Consider the following 20,744-nt stretch of genomic DNA (forward strand, 5'->3'; position numbering starts at 1 on the left):
TGTAGCCCTTTCTTCCTGCAGATACTTTAACAGGTCTGATTCCCAGGAGAACCCAGCATCACGTCTGAGCCCGCTAGCTGCTTAAGACAAGCTGCCGCTGTTTGTGGAGTGAGTGACAACGGTTACACAATAAGATCTGCTGTATCACATGAGTCCCATGAGGTAGGGACCACAGGAATCTCCCCTGCTTATGGACATAAAGTGATCTACCCCACATTGCCTCCCATTTCCCTTTGTATCATCTCCACCATTAGATCGTGAGCTCCTCTAAGGCAAGAACTTTGCTTTTGCCCTTTTGTATATCCCCACTTTAACATGGTGTCTACTATCTACTAAATGCTTAATAAACGCTTGTTGACTTATTGGATAATCACATCATTCAGATTAATATTAAAGGAAGTTTCTTTAATGTTCAGCCATGTATTCAATATAAGGTGGACATTAAACAATTGTTGGTTTCATTAATCACCAAAGACCGAACAACTGGTTTTACTTTTGGTTTAGATTTTTTTAGCAATGCTATAAAAAAGATTCATTCATTATTCGGGGGAGGGGATGGACTAGAAGCCCTCAAGGATGTCTTTGTTGCTCAGCATTCTGGCATCCTCTGATGCTATTGTGTAAGGTCACTAGACATAAGAGGGTGGCACATGATAAAGGCTGGCATCTCATGGTTTATGCATCCAGACATGAAATGCTCTCAAAACAACTCACTGCAATGACTGAATTTTTGCTTTCATAGAATCCTGGTTAAATAATGCAGCATTCTTTCTTCACTGAGCTAACAAGTCTCGATCCCTTTAAACTTCTCTCAAAAGAAACCCTTTTCTCTCCCTTTGAAAATCTTGGTTAATCTTCTCTGAAACCACCTCAGCTTCTATACTTCCCCTTTATGACCGGCAACAAGAATCCGCTGCACTATTCCAAGAGAATGAATATAGAAGAAAGGTTACAGCCACTCTAGAATTCTGGAGCACAGCTGTTTACCACTGGGGCAAAGTGGCAACACCCGGGAGCTGTCCAGGGCTGAAGCTTAAGACATCTAGATCTCAGGCTTATAAGGACACGAGGATGCTTAACATGATATGCGTGGAGACTGATTTCTTTGCTCCTTCTCAGATCTTAGTGGATGCCAGGTTTCTTTGAACTGACCTCACATAAAGTGTTCTTTTCATCCCTTGGATCTCCTAGAGGGTTTGCTAGAGACTAGCTTTCATGCCTCTGACTTTCTTCATGCCTGGGAGCTCATTAGTTCACTTTGAATACTGTATTTGTTTCTCCACTCATTGACCTTTCTGCCCCATAAGACTCAGCTCTTTTTTTTGACTCCTCAAAATATGACACAATAAAGCTTTCTAATCCTGGGTTTGAATTGTGGACCTGAGTTCAAATTTCATCTCTGCCACTCACTACTTGTGTGACCTTGAGCTAGTCACAAATGCCCTGTGCCTCAGTTTCTTCATTTGTAAAATAAGAGGAGAGAGATGATCTTTCCAGCTTCTAGTTCTAAATCTATGACTCTGTGATCCTTAAGCAGGGGAAAAGCATTAACACTTGAGGATATCAGAAAAAAAAAACTAACACAAGAAACAGGTCTGTAGGTATGAATATTCACAGAAACTAATAATCATAAGAAAAAGAAAATAAGGAGGGAAAGAATTACAGGCAGGAGAGACAATAAGCCCAGAGATAACTGATGGAAAGTGAAGCTCAAGAAACTACTAGCAAGTCAATTTTGCTGGAGGATGGAGCATATAAAGGGAGGTATATGAAATGAGTTTAGAAAGATAAGTTGGAAGCAGGTGGTAAAGGACTTTCAATATTCACCAGACACATTTACACTTTATCCTTGAAGCAATAGGGAGCCACTCATTCCTGATAAGTAAGGGAGTGACAGGGTCAGATACATTCTTTAGGAAAATCATTCCAATAACTGTACAGAGAATGGACTGAGAAACACGAGAAACAGGTGGGAGGCTATTGCAATAGTCCTATAGGGAGGTTACAATTTTAGAGGTGATTTGGTTTGGAATCTGGAAGGGACCTTAAAGAAGATGAGGTTCCTGAGCCAGGTTCCTGCCCTGGGTCCCAAAAAAAGGATGATTAAATTTAGAGCTTGAACAGATGTTAGAGATGATCTATTCCAATCCTCTCATTTTTCAAAGAAGGACACTGAGGGAAGGGGAGTCAACACCAAAAATAGGAATGAGGGGGACTTGAGTTCAAATCCTGCTTCAGGAATTTACTAATGGCATAACCCTGGGCAAATCACTTAACACCTATTTAAATCAATTTCCTCAATTGTACAAGGAGGATAATAATAGCACCTACCTGGCAGGATTATTGGGAGGTTCAAATGTGATAACACACATCCAGAGGTCTGCACAGCACCTAGCACACAGTAGGCCCTTCACACATTGCTTGTTTCCTTCCTGAGATGGGGAGCAGAAGGGAGAGTGGCAGGCAGAGATGCCTCTGAATTTGTCACCTCCTCAAAATGCCCTCTTGCTGCAGAAGCAGATTCTCTGGCTCATTGGTGCTACTCTGGAAAGACCACACTTCACAGAACTCTGAGGCTTGCAGGGTCCTGGATCCAATTGATCCATGGAAGTACCTGGCCCAGAATCAATAGCATTCATCTAGAGGGAGAGGTATGGCTTTGGGCTTTGGCTAAGGAAGGCTGGCCCTGCCCTTAGCTGATTACTCTTAGAAAGGACAGGAGCTCTGAAACACTGTTGTTACTGGTAACTGCTCCCCACCAAGCACATCCCTGTAACTGGGATTTACATGGCCTCGTGTGGGACACCCACCCAAAAGGAATATTCAGTGCGAAGAGATCAGGCTCTTAAAGGTGCCACACATTCACTTCTAATTGTTTCATCGTAATTCATTGTAATGTTTGAAAAAAAAATTCAAGTCATACGTGCAAAAGATCCAGTATGGGTACTCTGGCTACCAGTACAGAAAACAATGACTTATCTAATCTATAAATTCTAGGCCGTTGCCTGGGACTCAGAAGGCTAAGTGACTTGCCCAGGGTCACACAATTACTAAGTATCTGAGACAGGATTCAAATTCAGGTCTTCCTGACTCCAAGTTTAACATTTTATCAACTTATCAAACTGACAAAGGGGTATTTGAAGCTAGGTCTTCCTGTGTCAAGCTAAGAATTCTCTTCACTACACCATGTGTATTTCTGTCCATATTTACTAACGTGATTTCCTAGTTCTGCTAGTCATATATGCTTATTAATTCACTCATGCAAAAATTCAACAGGCTTATACTGGGTAACTACAATGTGTCTAGCCCTGTACTGAATGCCATGGAAATACAGAGTATATACCAAGGTCCCTGCCCTCAAATACCTTCTAAGCTATTTAGTAAACCCCAAAGGACAGAAGAAAACCACTAGAGAATGGCAGCTAAAGATCCAAATAAGGATATGTGGATTGAATCCAAACACCATGATGGAAGAGGCAGCATGGAACAGCAGGACCTCTGGATTTATAGTCAGATGGCCTGGATTTACACCCTGGCTGTGTCATTGTGCAACCATAATCAGGTCAAGTAACCTCTCTGGGCTTCTGTTTGCACATCTGGAAAATTAAATGTTTGGACTAGATAGTGTTCTGAGGCTCCATCTAGCCCTAAATCTACGGTCCCTTGTGGGATGTTAGACAAGACATTTATCCTCCCGGGGCCTCAAGATTTTATGGCCTCTGAGGTCCCTTCCAGCTCAAGATCTGTGATCCTATCCCACAGGAAAAACCAAGGGGTGGCAATTGTACTAGCAAAGGTGTGTTGTTAGTCAATATTTTAATGGTGTAACTATGATCAAGAAAAGACACAAAACATTGGAATGATGCTTTGAGATTTCATTTCAAACAATGGGTCACTACAGTGGACTTCTAGAGAGGTGGTAGGCACACCAGCCTGGGAGAGAGTCAGGAATGTTGGGTCCAGCGTGAGTGAGAATCACAAAGCCTTAGCAGGAAACAGGACACCTTACGGAGAGCCACCAAGGACCCTGCTCCAGAACAGAGTTATTATCCCTATGGCCACAAACAGAGTAGACACAGAACTGAAGGGTGGAATGTACTGGTTTTGGCCAGACCCACGGATAGGAGCCATAGCACAAGTCATAGAGGCACGTTTTACTGAGTCAATGTCATCAGGATGTGTGGTTCTCCATAATTCCAGCCCGCTGAGTACAAAAAGCTAAGTTTACTTTCCAAGATGATGCATCTTTGCTGTCTGTGTTGGACCAATAGCTAGTGACAATAGGAAAACATTCAACAAAGGATTTTTTATTTGCTCTCATTTCTCATCAGAAAACTTGCTTCAATATTGGGCAGAGAATGACTAAATATGTTATTATGATGTCCCAGAGATTCATCTATCTGGAATCAAAGCATATCCGAGACGGATTAGGTGATATCTTTTAAAGAGTAATTTGACCAACAAAGCTAAGTTTTTACTTCTCCCTAATGATAGTCTCTTGCTTTTATGCAATCCCTCCCTAGAATCTGCTCCATCCCCCGAGTTACCATTTCTCAGATTCAATTTCCATCCATTCAATTCACTAGTTTCATTCCCATAGCTGAAGTCTCACTCCTTAAATTTGGGGCAACCAAAAATGGCACAATAAGCCATATGTCATTGTAGGATTAAGCCAACACAGACGGTTATCTCACAGAAATGTCGAGTTTATAAAACAAGGGATGTTCATCGTTGTTTCGTTTTTAGAAATAACGGCATGGCTTGCTGCATAGACTTACCTTCCTTTCTGGCCAATTATACTTTGCAAAGATCGTATCATACGTGTCTACAGCCCCATCAGTAATAAGCATTATCGCCTGGCTGCAAATGCTTCCCTGTCCAGTGTGGTTGAACTGTGGAAAGAAAGAAACAGTGAGTTAAAAATGCATCCTGGAAAATGAATATATGAGTTAGGCCAAAGAAAAGCAGAGGAAAAGAAGGAGAGGAAGCCTTATGGAATGGAGAGATTACTGCGAATCCCCTGGAAATCTCAAGAACTCATACGCCAAATCCTATGTGATACATGATTATATAGAACATGGGCAGCAAAGTTAATCAGAGAGCTAGGATGGGAGATATGGAGAGCATGCTGCCCGGTATGTAGAGCACCAGGTCTGGTGTCAGGAAGACCCCAATTAAAATTCTGCCCCAAACACTTACTAATTGTGTGAGCCTGGGTGATTCACTTAACCTTCTGCCGTGCAGGATTGTTAGGAGGATCAAGGGAGATAATAGTTGTAAAATGCTTAGCATAGTGCCTGGCATATAATAAGCACCATATAAATGCCAGCTATTATTACTGCTAATGTTTTTATTGTTGTTGTTCTTGTAACTATTTAGAGTTGAACCTTCCCTCAGAGAATGTAAGCTCCTAAAAGTCAGAGATGCATTCATTTCTTTCAGAAATTCCAGCACCTAGAATGTTTCTTGGCCTGGGGTTTCTTTGATATAAGAAATTCTCAATGAGGGAATGCCACTCTAGCAATACAGATCAGCATAGTCCTGCAAGTTATGCCCTCAGAGACCTGCACAGAGAAATGAAAGGCTGAGGGCCCTTCCCAGGGTCAAACAACCAGCAGCCATTAGAAGTGGGACTTGAACCCAGGGCATCCTGGTTTTGTGGCCAGCTCTCTTTCTGATCTATTCTTATCTTACACTGTTTCTCACATAGGAGGCATTTAATAAATGTTTCTTGAATTGAATCTAAAAATTTCTAATTTTAGTGTCTGAGTTGATTCCAGACACAGATAACATTTTTTTCCTATCTTAGAATATCATAATGTAAGTTCTTAAAGTAGAGATTGTTTTTATAATTTGTATTTTTTTTTATCCTCAGCACCTGGAACGGTGCCTGGCACAATGTAAGCACTTAATAAACGCTTGTGAATTAACTAATGGTCAGCTCTTCAAAACATGACCAAATAGGAATATAATCTAATTCAATCCCCAAAGCATTTATTAAGCATCTACCAGGTACAAGACACTATTTTAAGGACTAGGAATACAAAAAAGATATAAAGCAAGAAAGGAAGCAAACATGAAAATAAGAAAAGGAAGGAAGGAAAGGAGGAAAAAAAGGAAGAAAGATAAGAAAGAGAAAGAAAGAAAGAAAGAAAGAAAAAGGAAGGAAGGAAATAAGGAAGGAAGGGAAGGAGGGAGGGAGGAAGGAAGAATCAAACAAAGAAGGAAGGAAGGAAGAAGGAAGGAAGGAAAAAAGAAAGGAAGGAAGGACAGAGAAAGAAAGAAAAAAGAAGGAAAGAAAGAAAGAGAGAGAAAGAAAAAGAAAGTCGATGACTTCCAAGAGAATGTATTTTGCTATGGGGATAAAATATGTAAATAGATTGCTGTACTACTCGACTTGTAGACCAATGAGGTAGATGGCAGAAAAGGGTCACCATGAACACCAAAATATTTAGAGCAGTGCTTTCTTTTTTTCCCTAGTAGCCAAGAAGTGGAAACAAAATAGATGTCCATTGATTGGGAAATGGCAAACCAAGTTGTGGGATCTAAATGTAATAGGATCTTATGATGACATAAGGAATGGTGAAAATGGTGAATACAAAGAAGCCTGGGAAGCAGCACATGAAGTGATTCACAGTGAAGCAAAGAGAACAAAGTAATATCCTAGACATAATGACCGTTTTTGTTCCATTGTTTTTCAGTCATGTCCAACTCTGCTACCCTGTTGGGGGTTTTCTTGGTAGAGATACTGAAGTGGTTTGCCATTTCCTTGTCCAGTTCATTTTACATGATGAGAAACTGAGGCAAACAGGGTTCAGTGACTTGCCCAGGGTCACAAAGTAGTAAGTGCCAGAGACTGGATTTGAATTCATGACGATGAGTCTTCCTGGTCCCAAGGCCAGTGCCCTATCCACTGTGCTATCTAGCCTCATACAATGATTATAAGGTAAAGGGAAAGAACAACAAATCCATCACAACTGAACTGTATGCAATTATAATGACCAATCTTGCACCACGTAAGAGACGTGAAAAAGCAATCTCCTTATGTGTTTGCGGAGGTGGAGGTCTGGCATGCAAAACACTATGTAGTCTGATTTTTCAATATATTTCTTAACTTGGTTGAACTGTTCCTTTTTTCCCCTCTTTATTATTTGTTGTAAGTAAAGGATCTCTGAGAAGGGCAGGGGAGAAGTATATATTTGAAAACAGATTTGAAGAAAACATGAAAAAATCTATAATTTTTAAACAAATGATATACATGTTTGTAAAAATTGAGGAAGAGAGACTATTAACTGGGTGAAAAGGGAAGGCTTCCCACAGGAAGCAGTAAACATGCTGAGTCCTCAAAGAAGGGAGGTATTCCAAAAAATACAGGTAAACTTGAACTACATTCCAGACATGAGGAGATGGCAGGTACAGAGACATGCCAATGGGAGATGAGATGATGAGTTTGGAGAAGAGGAAATGGGCCAGTATGGCTGGAATTCAGAGGGCATGATGGGAAGTTGTATGCAAGAAAATATTAGCCCAATACCTAGCAAAGAGCAAGTGCTTAATAAATACTTTTTGACTGATAATAAGCTCACCTTATATGAAATGAGAGAGATTTCTAACAAAAATTCGTCTAAGAAAAATAAATAAGGGCCTAACATGAAATACACAGAGGCTATTTCTGGATGGATGGAGACTCTGCCCTTGTGTGTAGAACGAGAGAATGTTTGGACCTCAAGTGGGCCAAAAAGGCAGCCATTCAAATGAGAAATCTACCTCTGCCTTTTATAGCCCAAACTTCATGATCCTGGTGTCCTGGTGCAGTTTTGATTAGTCACTGATCCAAGGGGCTCCAGAATCCATTGACTCTCTAACTTACCCCTAATGTTTTTAATTTAAGCAGAATTCTTCCCTTATAGCAGGGACAACTTGATTCTGGTCCTAAAGCTATGTCACCTCCTTTAAATATGCACATGTGGCTCTTGAAGAAAGTTTAGACAAAAACATCCTGTAGTTATAGATGCAGTGATTAAAAGTGATGGTGTGTCCTCTGAAAGAACCCAAACCATGGGACAACAGAGATTCATGGAAGTTCCTAGCCTTGGGCAAGATGATTGCCCTTTGACTAGTTTCCATACAATCTCCAATGGTTTTCACTTTCCTGATTCTTCTTCCTTCTGCCTGAAGCTTTTAATCAGTTTAACCCTGCAGCCCCTTCACAATATGACTTTCAGAAAGTGGATGGATAAAGAGAGTTGCTTTTCCTAGGAAGCTGGAGGCCACACTGGGCTATATGAGGTGTTTGGGAAGGACCAGCTCCTCTGGTGTGAGGGCTTGCTGAGCCCTTTTCAGGGCTGCTCATCAATCTTTGGGATGTCACTGGTCCTCTTCAAAAATGAAGGACAAACAATGACACTGCCCACACTGGGGCAAAAAGATCCTAAGGTGTAGATAGAATACAGATGTGCTCTTAGGGTACTCAGCATCTGTTTGGCTACCTGTGTCACCTGGGAGCAAACATGGAATAAACCCACTGTGCTCTCTCAGCTAGGAGCATGACCTTGACACCAACAACAAATGCAGGTCCTGGCCATCAGCTGGATCAACTTAATAATGGCCCAACTCTTAAAAGCCAGTGAACCAAGAAGTCTTCAGGGAGGGGGTTTTATGTAACTTGTTTGGAAAGAAATACCCTGGAAAATTCTCTCTCTTCAAAAAAAGGATACTTATTTGCCTAGAGAGATCAGGAGAAGGGAGAAGGGCAGAAGAGGCTGTTGCAAGCTGTTTATTTTTTTTAAAACATTACTTTCCTCTGCCTGGGACCACATTATTCTACAAAGTAATCTGCTGTTTGAGTATTTTGAAGAATGCAATTACATTCAAATGCTTTGATGAGCAATATCTCTTCTCTTCATGTTTGTCTGGAACTTTTTTATTGAATAGCAAGAATGATGAAAGTATTTTCCATAATAATAACGATGACAAGAACCCTATGATGAACAACAATTAACTCAGTGATTCATCAGTTAGAAGGGAAAATTTCAATGCATCCTGACATTTAGAGCGTTTGGTTGTGATTAACCATCGTTGAAATGTCACAGAATTTTACTTAATTGGCTATGAAAAAAAATTTAAGGTAATCATGGCAAAGATGGTATTCAATCCTAGGAAAGATAATTGCTGTTGTCACATGACAAAGTAGGTACTAACTAGCAAAGCCAGCCATTCCAGATGCCTACAAAACCAGATGAATACAGCACAAATCAGTGACTGGAAGGAGCTCAGAAGTGCATTCCTACACTCTTTTCAAAGATGTCAGTCTCAGCAACTACAGATCCTTGAGTGAGCTAAGCCAGCATAGAACGCAAACTGCAGGTAATTGCAAGACACAATTTACTTAGTTTAATTACTGTAACCCCTGAACCATCCTCAAATGCCAGCCAGAATTTCAATCGTGCATCTTTGTGTGTGAGTGCAGGGCAGCAGTCACTCCAAAGAAATCAGTATGAGTGTTTAAAGGTTGTATTGATGAAGGAGAAAATAGATGAACCTGGATATTTCATGGAAAATTAACCAACTCTGTGCTCATCAAAAGGTATTACTGGTTAAAAGGACAGAAGAGTAAGAACATGCCAGGAATGTTACTGTCTATGAGGCACAGTACAGTAGAGGGTAAACCTGTAGAAGAGATGCTTGTACTCAACAGTCTTATCCTCAATTTACATCAAACAGAACCGTTAGAACTCACACAAGACTTTATTCTTTTAATCTGGAATGTGTTGGACAACCCACCATTGCTGAGTCACTAGGTGGTCCAAAGACGGCTGGCTCTGGAATCAAAGTCCCTGGTGCAAGAATTCCTGTTTTTCCAGTTATTATCTGTGTGACTTTGGGCAAAGTTCTCAGCCTCTCTGGGCTTCTTCTGCCTCATTTGAAATATTCAAGGGTTAAATAAAATTAATCTCAAGGTCTCTTCCATTTCAAAAAATATGGTCCTAAGCTTCTTGCTATCAGAGGTTTATAATTTATTGATTGGGTTGTCAATTACACACACACGTGTGTGTGGATGCAAGTATACATATATGTATATGTGCATATATATTTATATAGCATGTAAATATGTCTAAATCTATCATAGACATATGTATGTGTAGAAATATATGTATCTGTGTGGAAGGAGAGAGAGAGAAAGAGAGAGACAGAGACAGAGAGAGACAAAGAGACAGAGAGACAGAGAGAAAAGAGAAAGGTAAAGTTATTAATCAGTTAAAATCAAGCATTTATTAAGCACCTATTATATGTCATGCAAGTCTGCTAGGCACTGCAGATACAAGTATGAAAAAATCCCTCTATTTCTAAGGAGTTTGCATTATAATAAAGTAGAGAAGTATATAAACATAAGTATGTAATGTATAGCTTAAATATAAAATGCATAAATACAAATATTTAAACTCATAAATAGTAGTTAAATATAAGGTATTTGGGAAGGTAGGACTCTACAATTTGGAGGGGGTGGAATCTGGAAAATCTTCATGAAGAAGATAGTGTTCGAGCTGCATCTTGAAGGAAGAGAGGGCTTTTTTGATGTGGAGATAGAGGAAGAGGGGAAGGGGAGGGGGAGGGGGAGGGGGAGGTAAGGAAGGAGAGTATTCCAGGCATGAGGGATGGCCAATGGGCCAGTGCAAAGGGATAGAGATGGAATGTCATGTGGAAAGAACAGGCTGGGATACACACTTCGTTATGGATACATGAGAGGACGTAAACTTGTATACGGTTATCTTTGAAGAGCATGGGAAAGTCACAAGGCCTCAGAAAATCCCATGGGTTTAGAGTTGAATAATAAACAGCTCACTTACATCATATCTATCACCCAGTTTCGACGTGACCACCCCCTGAAACTGCCCGTTCCATCTAGGAATTGTTCAAAAATATGTCCCTTTCAAGTGGCAACCTGAGATTCTTCCGTTGTCCAACTATCCCTTTGTGTCTTCACAGCATTTAATCTCCTAAGAATTTGTAAATATTTCTTAGAAGAGTAACATTTCTTCCTCCAGTTAACTCATTACAAGAGAATAGTTAAGGTATAAAAGTGAGCAAACTACATTCTTAGCAAAGGAATGAAGAGCATATTAGGTACCAGGGGATTGTAGAGGAAGTTGTTAAAAACAAACAAAAAAAATTGTTCCCCAAACCTCATCTCAAAGGTCAATTTCTATGTGAAGCTTTTCCTCATCACCCCAGCTGCTAAGGTTCTGCTCCCATCAGTCTGAATCTGTTTTGCATCTATTTAACATACAGATATTTTTGCATATATTGCACCCTTTGAAGCTTCTTGGTGGAGGAACAAAATCATTTTTGTTTTTGGCACAGTGCCTGATAATGTATTGCTTAATAAATGCTGGCCAATGGATTGGTTTGAAGTCTTCTAAATCCAACAAAAGGGTCTTTAAACTGGGGTAAGAGGTGGGAAACAACTACCTGCTGAAATCTACACAATACCCCCAAAATGGGTCCAGCACTAGAAAATGAAGAGAAGACGATATTCAAGCAGAGAGCATTCAAAACCATGACCTCAGACATCTATGCATGAGTGCACAGAATATGGTTAATGAAGAGGTTGAACTCGAGGTCCTAATGGAAGGAAGTAAATTTGGAAGGGTATGCCTTATTCAGAAGAACACAACAGATAAATGGAGTGGAACATGCTTGTATATCAGGCAGAACTGTTTATGATAGGAAATCCAAGGACCTAAGGTTTGAATCACAGGAGAAAATAATTGAGCACCTCAAGGAGAAACCAAGTTAGCACAAGGATGATGGATCTCTATGAACCACCTAGGCAGAAGGGGGAATACTATGAAGAGCTGCGGAAATAATCAATCAACAAGCATTTGATAATTAGGCATCATGTGACAGGCCCTATGTGAGATGCTGTGAATACAAAGACATGAGTAAAACAGTACTTGCCCTCAGGGAGCTTATATTCCATGAAGAAAGAAAGATCCTATGGGAGAAGATGACAAATAATGAATGTGGCAGAAGAAATAAAGCTTGCCTCATATTTCACTTTTAAAAATGAAGTCATTCACCTCCCTCTTCTCTGCTTGTTATCTTACAACACTCAAATGTCTTGAGTCCCCCATTATTCCTCTTTTATATAAAGAGACAGCTCCACTCCTTGCCATGACAAACCCCTCCACGTGCACATGCCATCTTAATCTATCTTTTCTTATCCAGCATGTGGCCTCCTCTATCATACTTAGCCTTTCACTAGTCTTCAGTCTCTCCCTATCTAATTGCTACTTCCCTACTTGCTACAAACATGCCCATGTCTGCCCCATCCTCAAAGGCAAGAGACCTTCACACAATCTGTCCATCCCCACTAGCCACCCTCTTATATCTCTTCTCCCATTTAAAGCTAAACTCCTTGAGAAGGTTATTTATAATCATCCTTCCTTTGCAATCTTTTCTTAACTTTTTGCAGTCTGGCTTCCAATTTCATTATTCAATTGAAACTACACTTTCCAAAGTTACCACATATCTTCTAATTTCCAAATATTTATCAAGTGTTTATTATATTCACAGATATTATGTTAAATGCTGGAGGTACAAAGCAATCAAACCAACCAAAAAAAAAAACAGTCCCTGCCCTAATGGAGCTTATTTTTTAATTTATTTTTTTTTAATTTTTAGATTACAACACTCAGTTACACAAGTTTTTGAGTACCAAATTTTCTCACCCACCTCTCTTACCCCTCTCCCCCCAAGGCAGCATGTAATCCGATATAGGTTCTACATGTATCTTAATATTAAACATATATGCACAACAGTCAAGTTGTAAAGAAGAATTATAACCAATGGAATGAACCATGAGAAAGAAGAAACAAAACCAAAAGAGAAGAAAAAAAGAGAGCAAAAAGTTTGCCTCAATCTGCATTCAGACTCTGTAATTCTTTCTCTGGATGTGGATAGCTTTTTCCATCATGCCTCTTTTGCATTTGTCTTAGAACTTCATATTGCTGAGAAGAGCCAAGTCTCTCAAAGTTAGTCATCGCAGATACTGTGTGTCTGTAATTACGTATAATGTTCTCCTGGTTCTGTTACCCTCACTCAGCATCAGATCACGAAAGACTTCCCAGTTATTATGGAGTCCACTGCTCTTCATTTCCTATAGCACAATAGTATTCCATTACATTCATACACCACAACTTGTTTAGCCATTCCACAATTGATGGGTGCTTACTTTCTAAAGGGAATCTTGGGTTCAAATCTGGGCTCTGTTACTTACTGCCTCTGTCACTTTAGGCAGAGACTTAACTTTCATTTCCTTAACTATAAAATGACTAGCCTGGTCTACATGACCTCTGAGGACTTCCAGATCTAAATCTATGATCCTATGATGCTAAATCAAATCCTGCTACCATGTGAAAGCAATACAAATACTTGATATTCTCTTTCTTAATCCTGCAATTTGTTGGTCTTCATTTACTGAAATGACCTGATATGTCTGTTGACTTAACTAAACTTTATACATGCTATATCCCTCCAGTAGAAAGTAAGCTGCTCCAGGGGAGAAGGGATGCCAGTTTTTTTGTTTTTGTTTTTGTTTTTGGTGTATGGCAGGGGGTGGGGGGGCAGGGTTTGAATTCCCATGGCCAACAAAGAATTTGGCTCATGCTAGTCACTGAGTCAATACTTGTTGGAATGAATTGCTAGAGTTAGTTATAATATTGTCTCTGATTCTTTGGACCACTCTGTTTTGGACCTCATCAAAGAAACTTTCATTTCTGAAATGCTCAGAGTCTCATTTTAACCTGAGTATATGATGTAGCCATAGAACGTAGGAGAATTCCAGCCCAGGATTCTAAAGACTCATAGGCAGAATCTGACTTCCAAAAGATGACAGGAATCCTCAAGAGGTCTCTAAGTATATTTTGTCAGTTTTCCAGGATGTTGGAGGTCAATGTATTCCTTCACTTTCCTCAAAGAATTCAGAATCCATTTCTCCTGATGTGGGCACTTGGGCACTGATCCGGCAAAATAAATGTTTTGAGTGGCACTAAGTAGTCACTTGAGGGTGACTGGAAAACTTTTTTGCTGAAACACAGTGCTCAGTTTTCTGAGACGTTGGCAACATGTTGATACAGAACTCAGCCCAGAATTTACAGACTTTGTTCTGTGCTTCGGAACTGTTAGTGGGCTGTTAAAACAGCTGTGGTGGCCAAAGCAACAGACTGCGCCCCAAATGGTGATTACCTACCTCAAGTTATACCAGCCTTTGAGAGGATCCTAAGCATGGGTGTATACATGGTCAGTGTCAGGGAAATTAACATAGTAAGAACCAGGAAGCTGACTTTCTCTCCATCCTCACTTCATGTTTCTCTTTTACATTAATGCCATTTAGAAGGAGACTTTGAATCCACAGGGCTTTTGATTCAAGTGATGCTGCTTTGGGGAGATTCACTAACAAAAGATGAATGATCTTCTATTTCATGCAGGGCAAGAACAGCAAGGATATCAGGGTCCTTTCTTAATCATTGTTCATTGAATTCTTCAACTTCTGTTCAATCAAATGCATACTAGAGGCATGGCTTTTATTAAAGTGTTCATCCTTTTTCATCCAGGAACTCAGCTCTTTCTAAGATGGTGGTGTCATTTCACAAGGTGGGGAAGGAGGCAGCAATTCACCTTACCTGGATTCTATGCAGTATTGCTGAACTGAGACTGAAATGGTAATATATCATGAAATAGTATAATATACTATAAATAGGGACATTCCCTATGATTGTGAGCTAGCTCTTTGTTTTGGTATACAATAAGGAAAGACAGTTTTTTTGTGATTTTAAAGTGAAATAAATGGCATTCAAAGTGGCAAAGATAATAAAAGATGAAAGTTGAACGGGGCTAAAGGAACACACACGCACGCACGCACACACACACACACACACACTCACTCACTATTGATGGGGCTACGAACTGGGAAATATTTGGAATTTGGGAAGAAAATTCACCAAACTGTTATTACTCTCTGACCCAGTGATTCCTCTGCTAGGCATGTACCCCAGAAAGGTCAACAGTAGAAAGAAAGGGCCCTCGCATATGAAAATATTCGCAGTAGCAGTATCTGTTGAGGAAAAAACTCAAGAAAAAAGATGATTGTCTTTTGACTCATAACAGATGAACAAATTATGAGATATAGGTACAACAGAACTCTCTTTCACCACAAGTGATAAAAATGTGAAGAACTGAGAGAAAAGCAGGAAGAGATGTGAAAGATCTAAGGAAGCAAATCAGGATAAAAGTATGCACAGTGATTATAATGATGTAAATGAAAAGAACACAAAAAGGAAGCTGATTGCAGAGTAATTATAACAAACCGTTCTGGTTTATGAAAAAAAAAAGGATGAGGGAACACATCCCTCTTCTGGCAGGCAGTCAGTCAGCTATGTGTGGGGAATGTTACATCCACTGTAACATTTGGCCACTCTTTCTTAATTGGGGTAAATTTAAGGCAGGGTTCAATTGCGAGGAGTGTGAAGTCTGGAAATTCAAATGTAAAGACAAAATACACTTATAAACTAATTTTTGAAGGAAACATATTTAAAAGATCAAAGTTTTATCATTTCTGAATGAACTCAAAGTTTGGTAAGGACCAGAAGCGTGCAACATTGACTAGAGTTCTTGGAAACACAAAAACAAGAGCAAATAATGAACCCATGTGTGATCCTGGGCACATCACCAAAGTTTTCTCAGCCTCAAATTCCCCATCTGTAAAACTGGAATAGAAATATCCCTTACCTCCCAGGATTATTGTCAGGCTTGAGTGAGACAACCAATGGGAAAGGCTTTGCCAATTTTAGAGAGCCATCAAAATGTTGGTTTTGATAATGGTGATGATGATGATGATACAGAGCTACCGTTGTCCACTTCCTTGAGTTGGTCACACACACTGGCCCTTCACACCTGGATGTTCACAATGACCAAAATAACTGAACCACATCCCAAACCGGTCTGATTTGGAGAGGAATGTAGGAAATAGGATCTAGGTAGTCACAAATATAAACATTCTAGGGCAGGGGGTGTCTCATTTTTGTCTTTGAATGTTCAGAGCTTAATCCAGTGTTTGGCACATAGAGAGCCTTAGTACATGCCTCTTGGCTTAACAATAATTGATTGGGTTATATCTGCATGGTCTAATAACATATACGTATACACACATGCATACATACTCACAGACACATAGTGTTACTGTTGTGTCGTTTCAATAGTATCTGACTCTTCGTGATCCTATTTGGGGTTTTCCTGGGAAAGTACTGGAATGGTTTACCATTTCCTTCTCCAGCTCATTTTAAAGATGAGGCAAATGAGGAAAACAGGGTTAAGTGACTTGCCTAGGGTCACACAGCTAGTAAGTGCCTGAGGTCAGATTTGAACGCAAATTTTCCTGAATGCAGGCCTGGCACTCTATACTGTGCCAACCAGTCATTCTATGTATATGTGTGCATATGTATATGTATATATTCACACACGTATGTATATGTACATGTATCTTTTTGTGTATATATACATATATACATACAGATACATCTATAGATACATAGATATAGACACATACATATTTGTGAGTGTATGTGTACATGCATATATGTATCCATATATATGTGTGTATTTGCTAGTGCATTTTTTTAAAAGTCTGCGCTCTGTAGATGAGAAAGGATGGTCAGAAGCTTACTTCACTGAGCACACTGAAGGCCTCATTCAAAGCAATGTCCAGCATCCCGATTCCTTTGGCAGAAAGCTTGTCCAGGTGTTCTCTGAAATGCTGAAATAACAAAACAAGAAGACATGTGCTTGTTAGGTTAGCATAAATGGCACCCTAGAATGCAATGACCAGGGCAAAACCAAAGGGAGAGCTGCTTTTTTTTTCAGATTAAGACTTGAGATTGAGATTACTTCTTTCCCTTCTGAGTTGGATTTTATACACATATGGAATGTAAAGGCTATACTGAATATGCAGCATCATTAAACTTGGCTTTTTTTTTAAAGATGGCGATGGTAGTGAGGATGATGGTGAGGAGGATGATGATGTGGGGAGTTAGGGAGGAAGGTAGTTGGTCTAGAGATAACAGAGTCACCAAATGTCAAGTTGGCATCCAACATCTCATTCAACATGTGCTTACCCAAGAATCCCTTCTACAGAGTACAGGGATCAGAATCAGTAACTTATCCCCATTACTCCTAGTTCTGGCCTCTGGGGCTGGAAAAAAATTTAATCTAATGACTTTTCCATATAACAGCCTCTCAAATGCTTGAAATCAGAGATCTCTGGTAAGAAGTGACAGTAATGGTGACAATAAAAAGATACCTGGCCAGGGACTCTGGGGTTATTCATGTAAACAAAGGTGATCTACTAACACCAAAGCATCCTATAAATCTCAGGCATTATTAAAATTGCTTCAGAGGAGGAAAGAAGGAAACACCGGAAGTGCAGGCCCCATTTCTTGTCTTTCTTTCCCAGATAAGGTCCATTTGCATTGGAAGGGAAGGGATGATAGCCATATCTGAACTCTACCTTTCTATTGCTCCAACAGAAAAGGGAAGTAAGGAATGGAGGAAGTGTTGGTAGGGAAAAGAAGATGGGAACAGGAAGGCAGCAGTTGCTGCTTTTATAACATGAAGACAAGAATTTCCTCTGGCAACTAGACTGGGCTCTACTATGGTACTTGGACAGGGTAATTAATGCCACTTCTAAATCATACAGCCTACACTTTGGCTATCTTCTTCCTCCTACCCCCACAAGAACTCAGACACTGCTCCTGGAACTCAGGCTCTGATAGGTCAGTTTTCACCTTATCTTTCCCACAACCAAGCTTTCCTTTCACTTCCTGGTCATGTTCCCTTGCCACCCTTCTCCTCACACCTCTGATTCCCTTTATGTCATCCTTTCTCTGTTACTATATAATCTACTTGGTGCCAAGACTATATTACTTGCTTGTATTTGTGGCCACAGTTTATCACAGTACCTGGCACATAGCACTAAATATCTCCAGTTTAATTAATTAATTTGTTTATTCATTGCAGAAGCTATTTCAGGGTACCTTGTCCTTGCTGAATGATTACTGGTGAAGGGAGAGGTTAGGTGGGATATTGGCATGTGATAAAATAATTTGGCCACAGTTATTATTGTTAAGTGGCCATCAACCTTATTTTTTTGCCTTTCTCAAAGAATGAGTCCCCTGGATAGTCACCATACCTACGGTAGTGTGTGTGTGTGTGTGTGTGTGTGTGTGTGTGATACCAAAATTTGGGCAGACTGTTCCACAGGACACTCTGTGGTGATTTAGTAAAAGCTACATGTCTGTTTAAGCAAATGGAGAATTCACCTTTTTTGTTAAATTAATCGGTACATTTCTGACCTGAAATGAGGACAAAGACAAAACTGAAGTGTTCTCTCTCTCTCTCCTCTCTCTCTCTCCTCTCTCTCTCTCTCTCTCTCTCTCTCTCTCTCTCTCTCTCTCTTTCTCTCTCTCTCTCTCAGAGATGGATGGATGAACAGCTAGATACATAGATTGATGGATAGATAGACTGATAGATAGGTGGATGGGCAGATAGATGGATAGGGAGATGTGGATATGGATTTATTCATTGATGTATAGAACTCATGGGTGAAGAAACTCCCTCCGTCAGTATAATTCATCACCTTTGCAATTTATAGTTTTAGCAAAAGATCTAAAGCAAAACCTAGTGATTATCTCAGTCACGTAGTCAGTTCATGTCAGAGACAGTACTGACACCCAGATCTTCCTCATTCTGAGCACAACCCTTCTGCCCACTGCCTCTCATATTACAGAGGGAGATGGAGAGGGAGAGAAAAGATGGACAGACCAACAGGGACACTCTAGGAGGTCAGGGAAAAGAGCACAATGGAATCAACATTTCTTCTTTTCCTTCTTGACTCATTCCAACTCTTTTCCATTAAGATGAACAATTCTTTCCCCAGCCTGTGGCACATGAGGACACTCTTTAGAGGCATTATCGAGGGAGAAAAAAAGCAGAAAACCAAATGAGAAATGTTTCAGGGTAATTGCCCAAACGAGTGCTACAGTTTTTTCCTGACCATATTCTTGAGCTCCTGGTTGTGCCCAGAACATGCAATCAAGAACTAGAGAGGAACACCCACTCATTACAATTGAGTACATTTTGTCACGGAAAACTCTGCGTTAAATGGTTGGACTTATCAGGTGGCTTGTCTCAGTGAATTGTTTTATGAAGCCTGGTCTGTTTCTCCCTTGGCCTGCCAAATGGAATCTGGCTCTTCCATGGGCAATTAGGAATTACATTCCTGTTCTAAGTCTCATGTTACTTATCCCTTGTGTATGATGTGGACTATATTCCTTCTTCTGCCTCAAAGCTGAGATCCTAATGGACAATTTTCCTAGTACTGCTCTGGGCTTATGGAACCGCAGGTGTCAAAGGTATAACTGGGCCAGATCCATGAGGCTTTGCCACAGGGTGGGAGAAATTAAGGTGGCAGAAATAAGAGGGCTCACAATTTTAACACATGCTCTCTTTCAGCAGAGTAGAAATAAGCCCAGGGAGGAATGGTTTAGAGACTGCGTAAGCAGTAGGAAAAAGAAGGGTCTAGTTCCAGGAGGCTGTGGAGAAAGCAGACTGTAGCCTGCTCAATCTCACCCCCTCTCATACTGTCACATAAGGAAATGTCCAATTTGTCCTGCTTTACCCTATTTTCTCCCCAGAGCATCCATTTCCCTTCCTCCTTTCCAGGAGATATAATCTCCCTCTTAACTACCTTCCACAAGCAGAGATGCTTCTCTGTGGCAAGGATGAGTAATAATCCCAATGCCACCTTTCCTTTTTCAGACTTTTAGGAGAGGGAATCTCCCTAAAATGTTTCTAGGGAAGATGGCAACCCCAAATACTATGGGTTGAATGAAGTGACTTACAAGGTCTGAACATAAACCCTAAGACACTTTAGTACCTCATCAAAGTTAAAAAAAACTCAATTTGTCTCAATCACACTTTGTATTCTTTTTTATATAATGTACATAATGTATATAACATATAAAGTACATCTCGTATTGGTGTTGTTTGACATGGGCAGTGGTTATGCCAGGCACTGAAACTTCTACTTACAATTCTGTTGTAGGCAAGTTTCAACCAATAGTGAAGAGTACTGATCTTGGACTCATCAGATCTGGATTCCAATTCTGGCTCAATCACAAAGAGCCTACTTGCCTAGGACAAATCATATCATTTCCCTGGGGCTCATTTTCAATTGCAAAATGAGGGGATTACACCAGATGCCTCCTGAAGTCCTTTCTTCTTTTAAGGCTCTGACCCTATGGCCTCACCACATTTTCTTTGGCACCCACTTCTGGAGTTTTATTTCTTTTTTCTAAATTCCAGCCACCCTTTAGGGCTTGAGCCTCTCAACCCTATCTGCGATTAGTCACAAAATCTTCCTCACACAGACAGGGAAAGACTAGCCTAATATGGAGGATGGATGGAGGGAGCTCAGGTACCACATAGGGATGAGTCCTTGTGTTCCTTTCTCTCTGTTGGTGGCCTCTGTCAAATGAACAGGTTGAATAAAGTGATTCTCAAGGTCCCTTCCAGTTTTGACGCTCCCTAGTTCTAATGCCTAATAATCTCTCTCTTCCTCATGATCCTAGCATACCATCCTGGGTTCCATACATTTCACTATTGAATTCCATGCACCATTTGGATTGAGT

At 40.2% G+C, this 20,744-nt stretch overlaps 1 protein-coding gene across 1 annotated transcript in view; it reads right to left on the reverse strand.

Moving 5' to 3' along the window:
• The window catches only part of CACNA2D3 (calcium voltage-gated channel auxiliary subunit alpha2delta 3), a 748,342-nt gene that overhangs the window by 504,834 nt on the left and 222,764 nt on the right, over positions 1 to 20,744 (reverse strand). Inside the window, exons 8-9 of the mRNA XM_036739688.1 lie at positions 16,724 to 16,813; positions 4,779 to 4,892 (exon numbers count right to left, since the gene is read on the reverse strand). Of these exons, the coding sequence (XP_036595583.1) occupies positions 4,779 to 4,892; positions 16,724 to 16,813 (204 nt within the window). The remainder of the gene's footprint in view (positions 1 to 4,778; positions 4,893 to 16,723; positions 16,814 to 20,744) is intronic.

The sequence above is a fragment of the Trichosurus vulpecula genome, chromosome 9 (assembly GCF_011100635.1).
Source record: "Trichosurus vulpecula isolate mTriVul1 chromosome 9, mTriVul1.pri, whole genome shotgun sequence".
Taxonomy (NCBI): Eukaryota; Metazoa; Chordata; class Mammalia; order Diprotodontia; family Phalangeridae; genus Trichosurus; species Trichosurus vulpecula.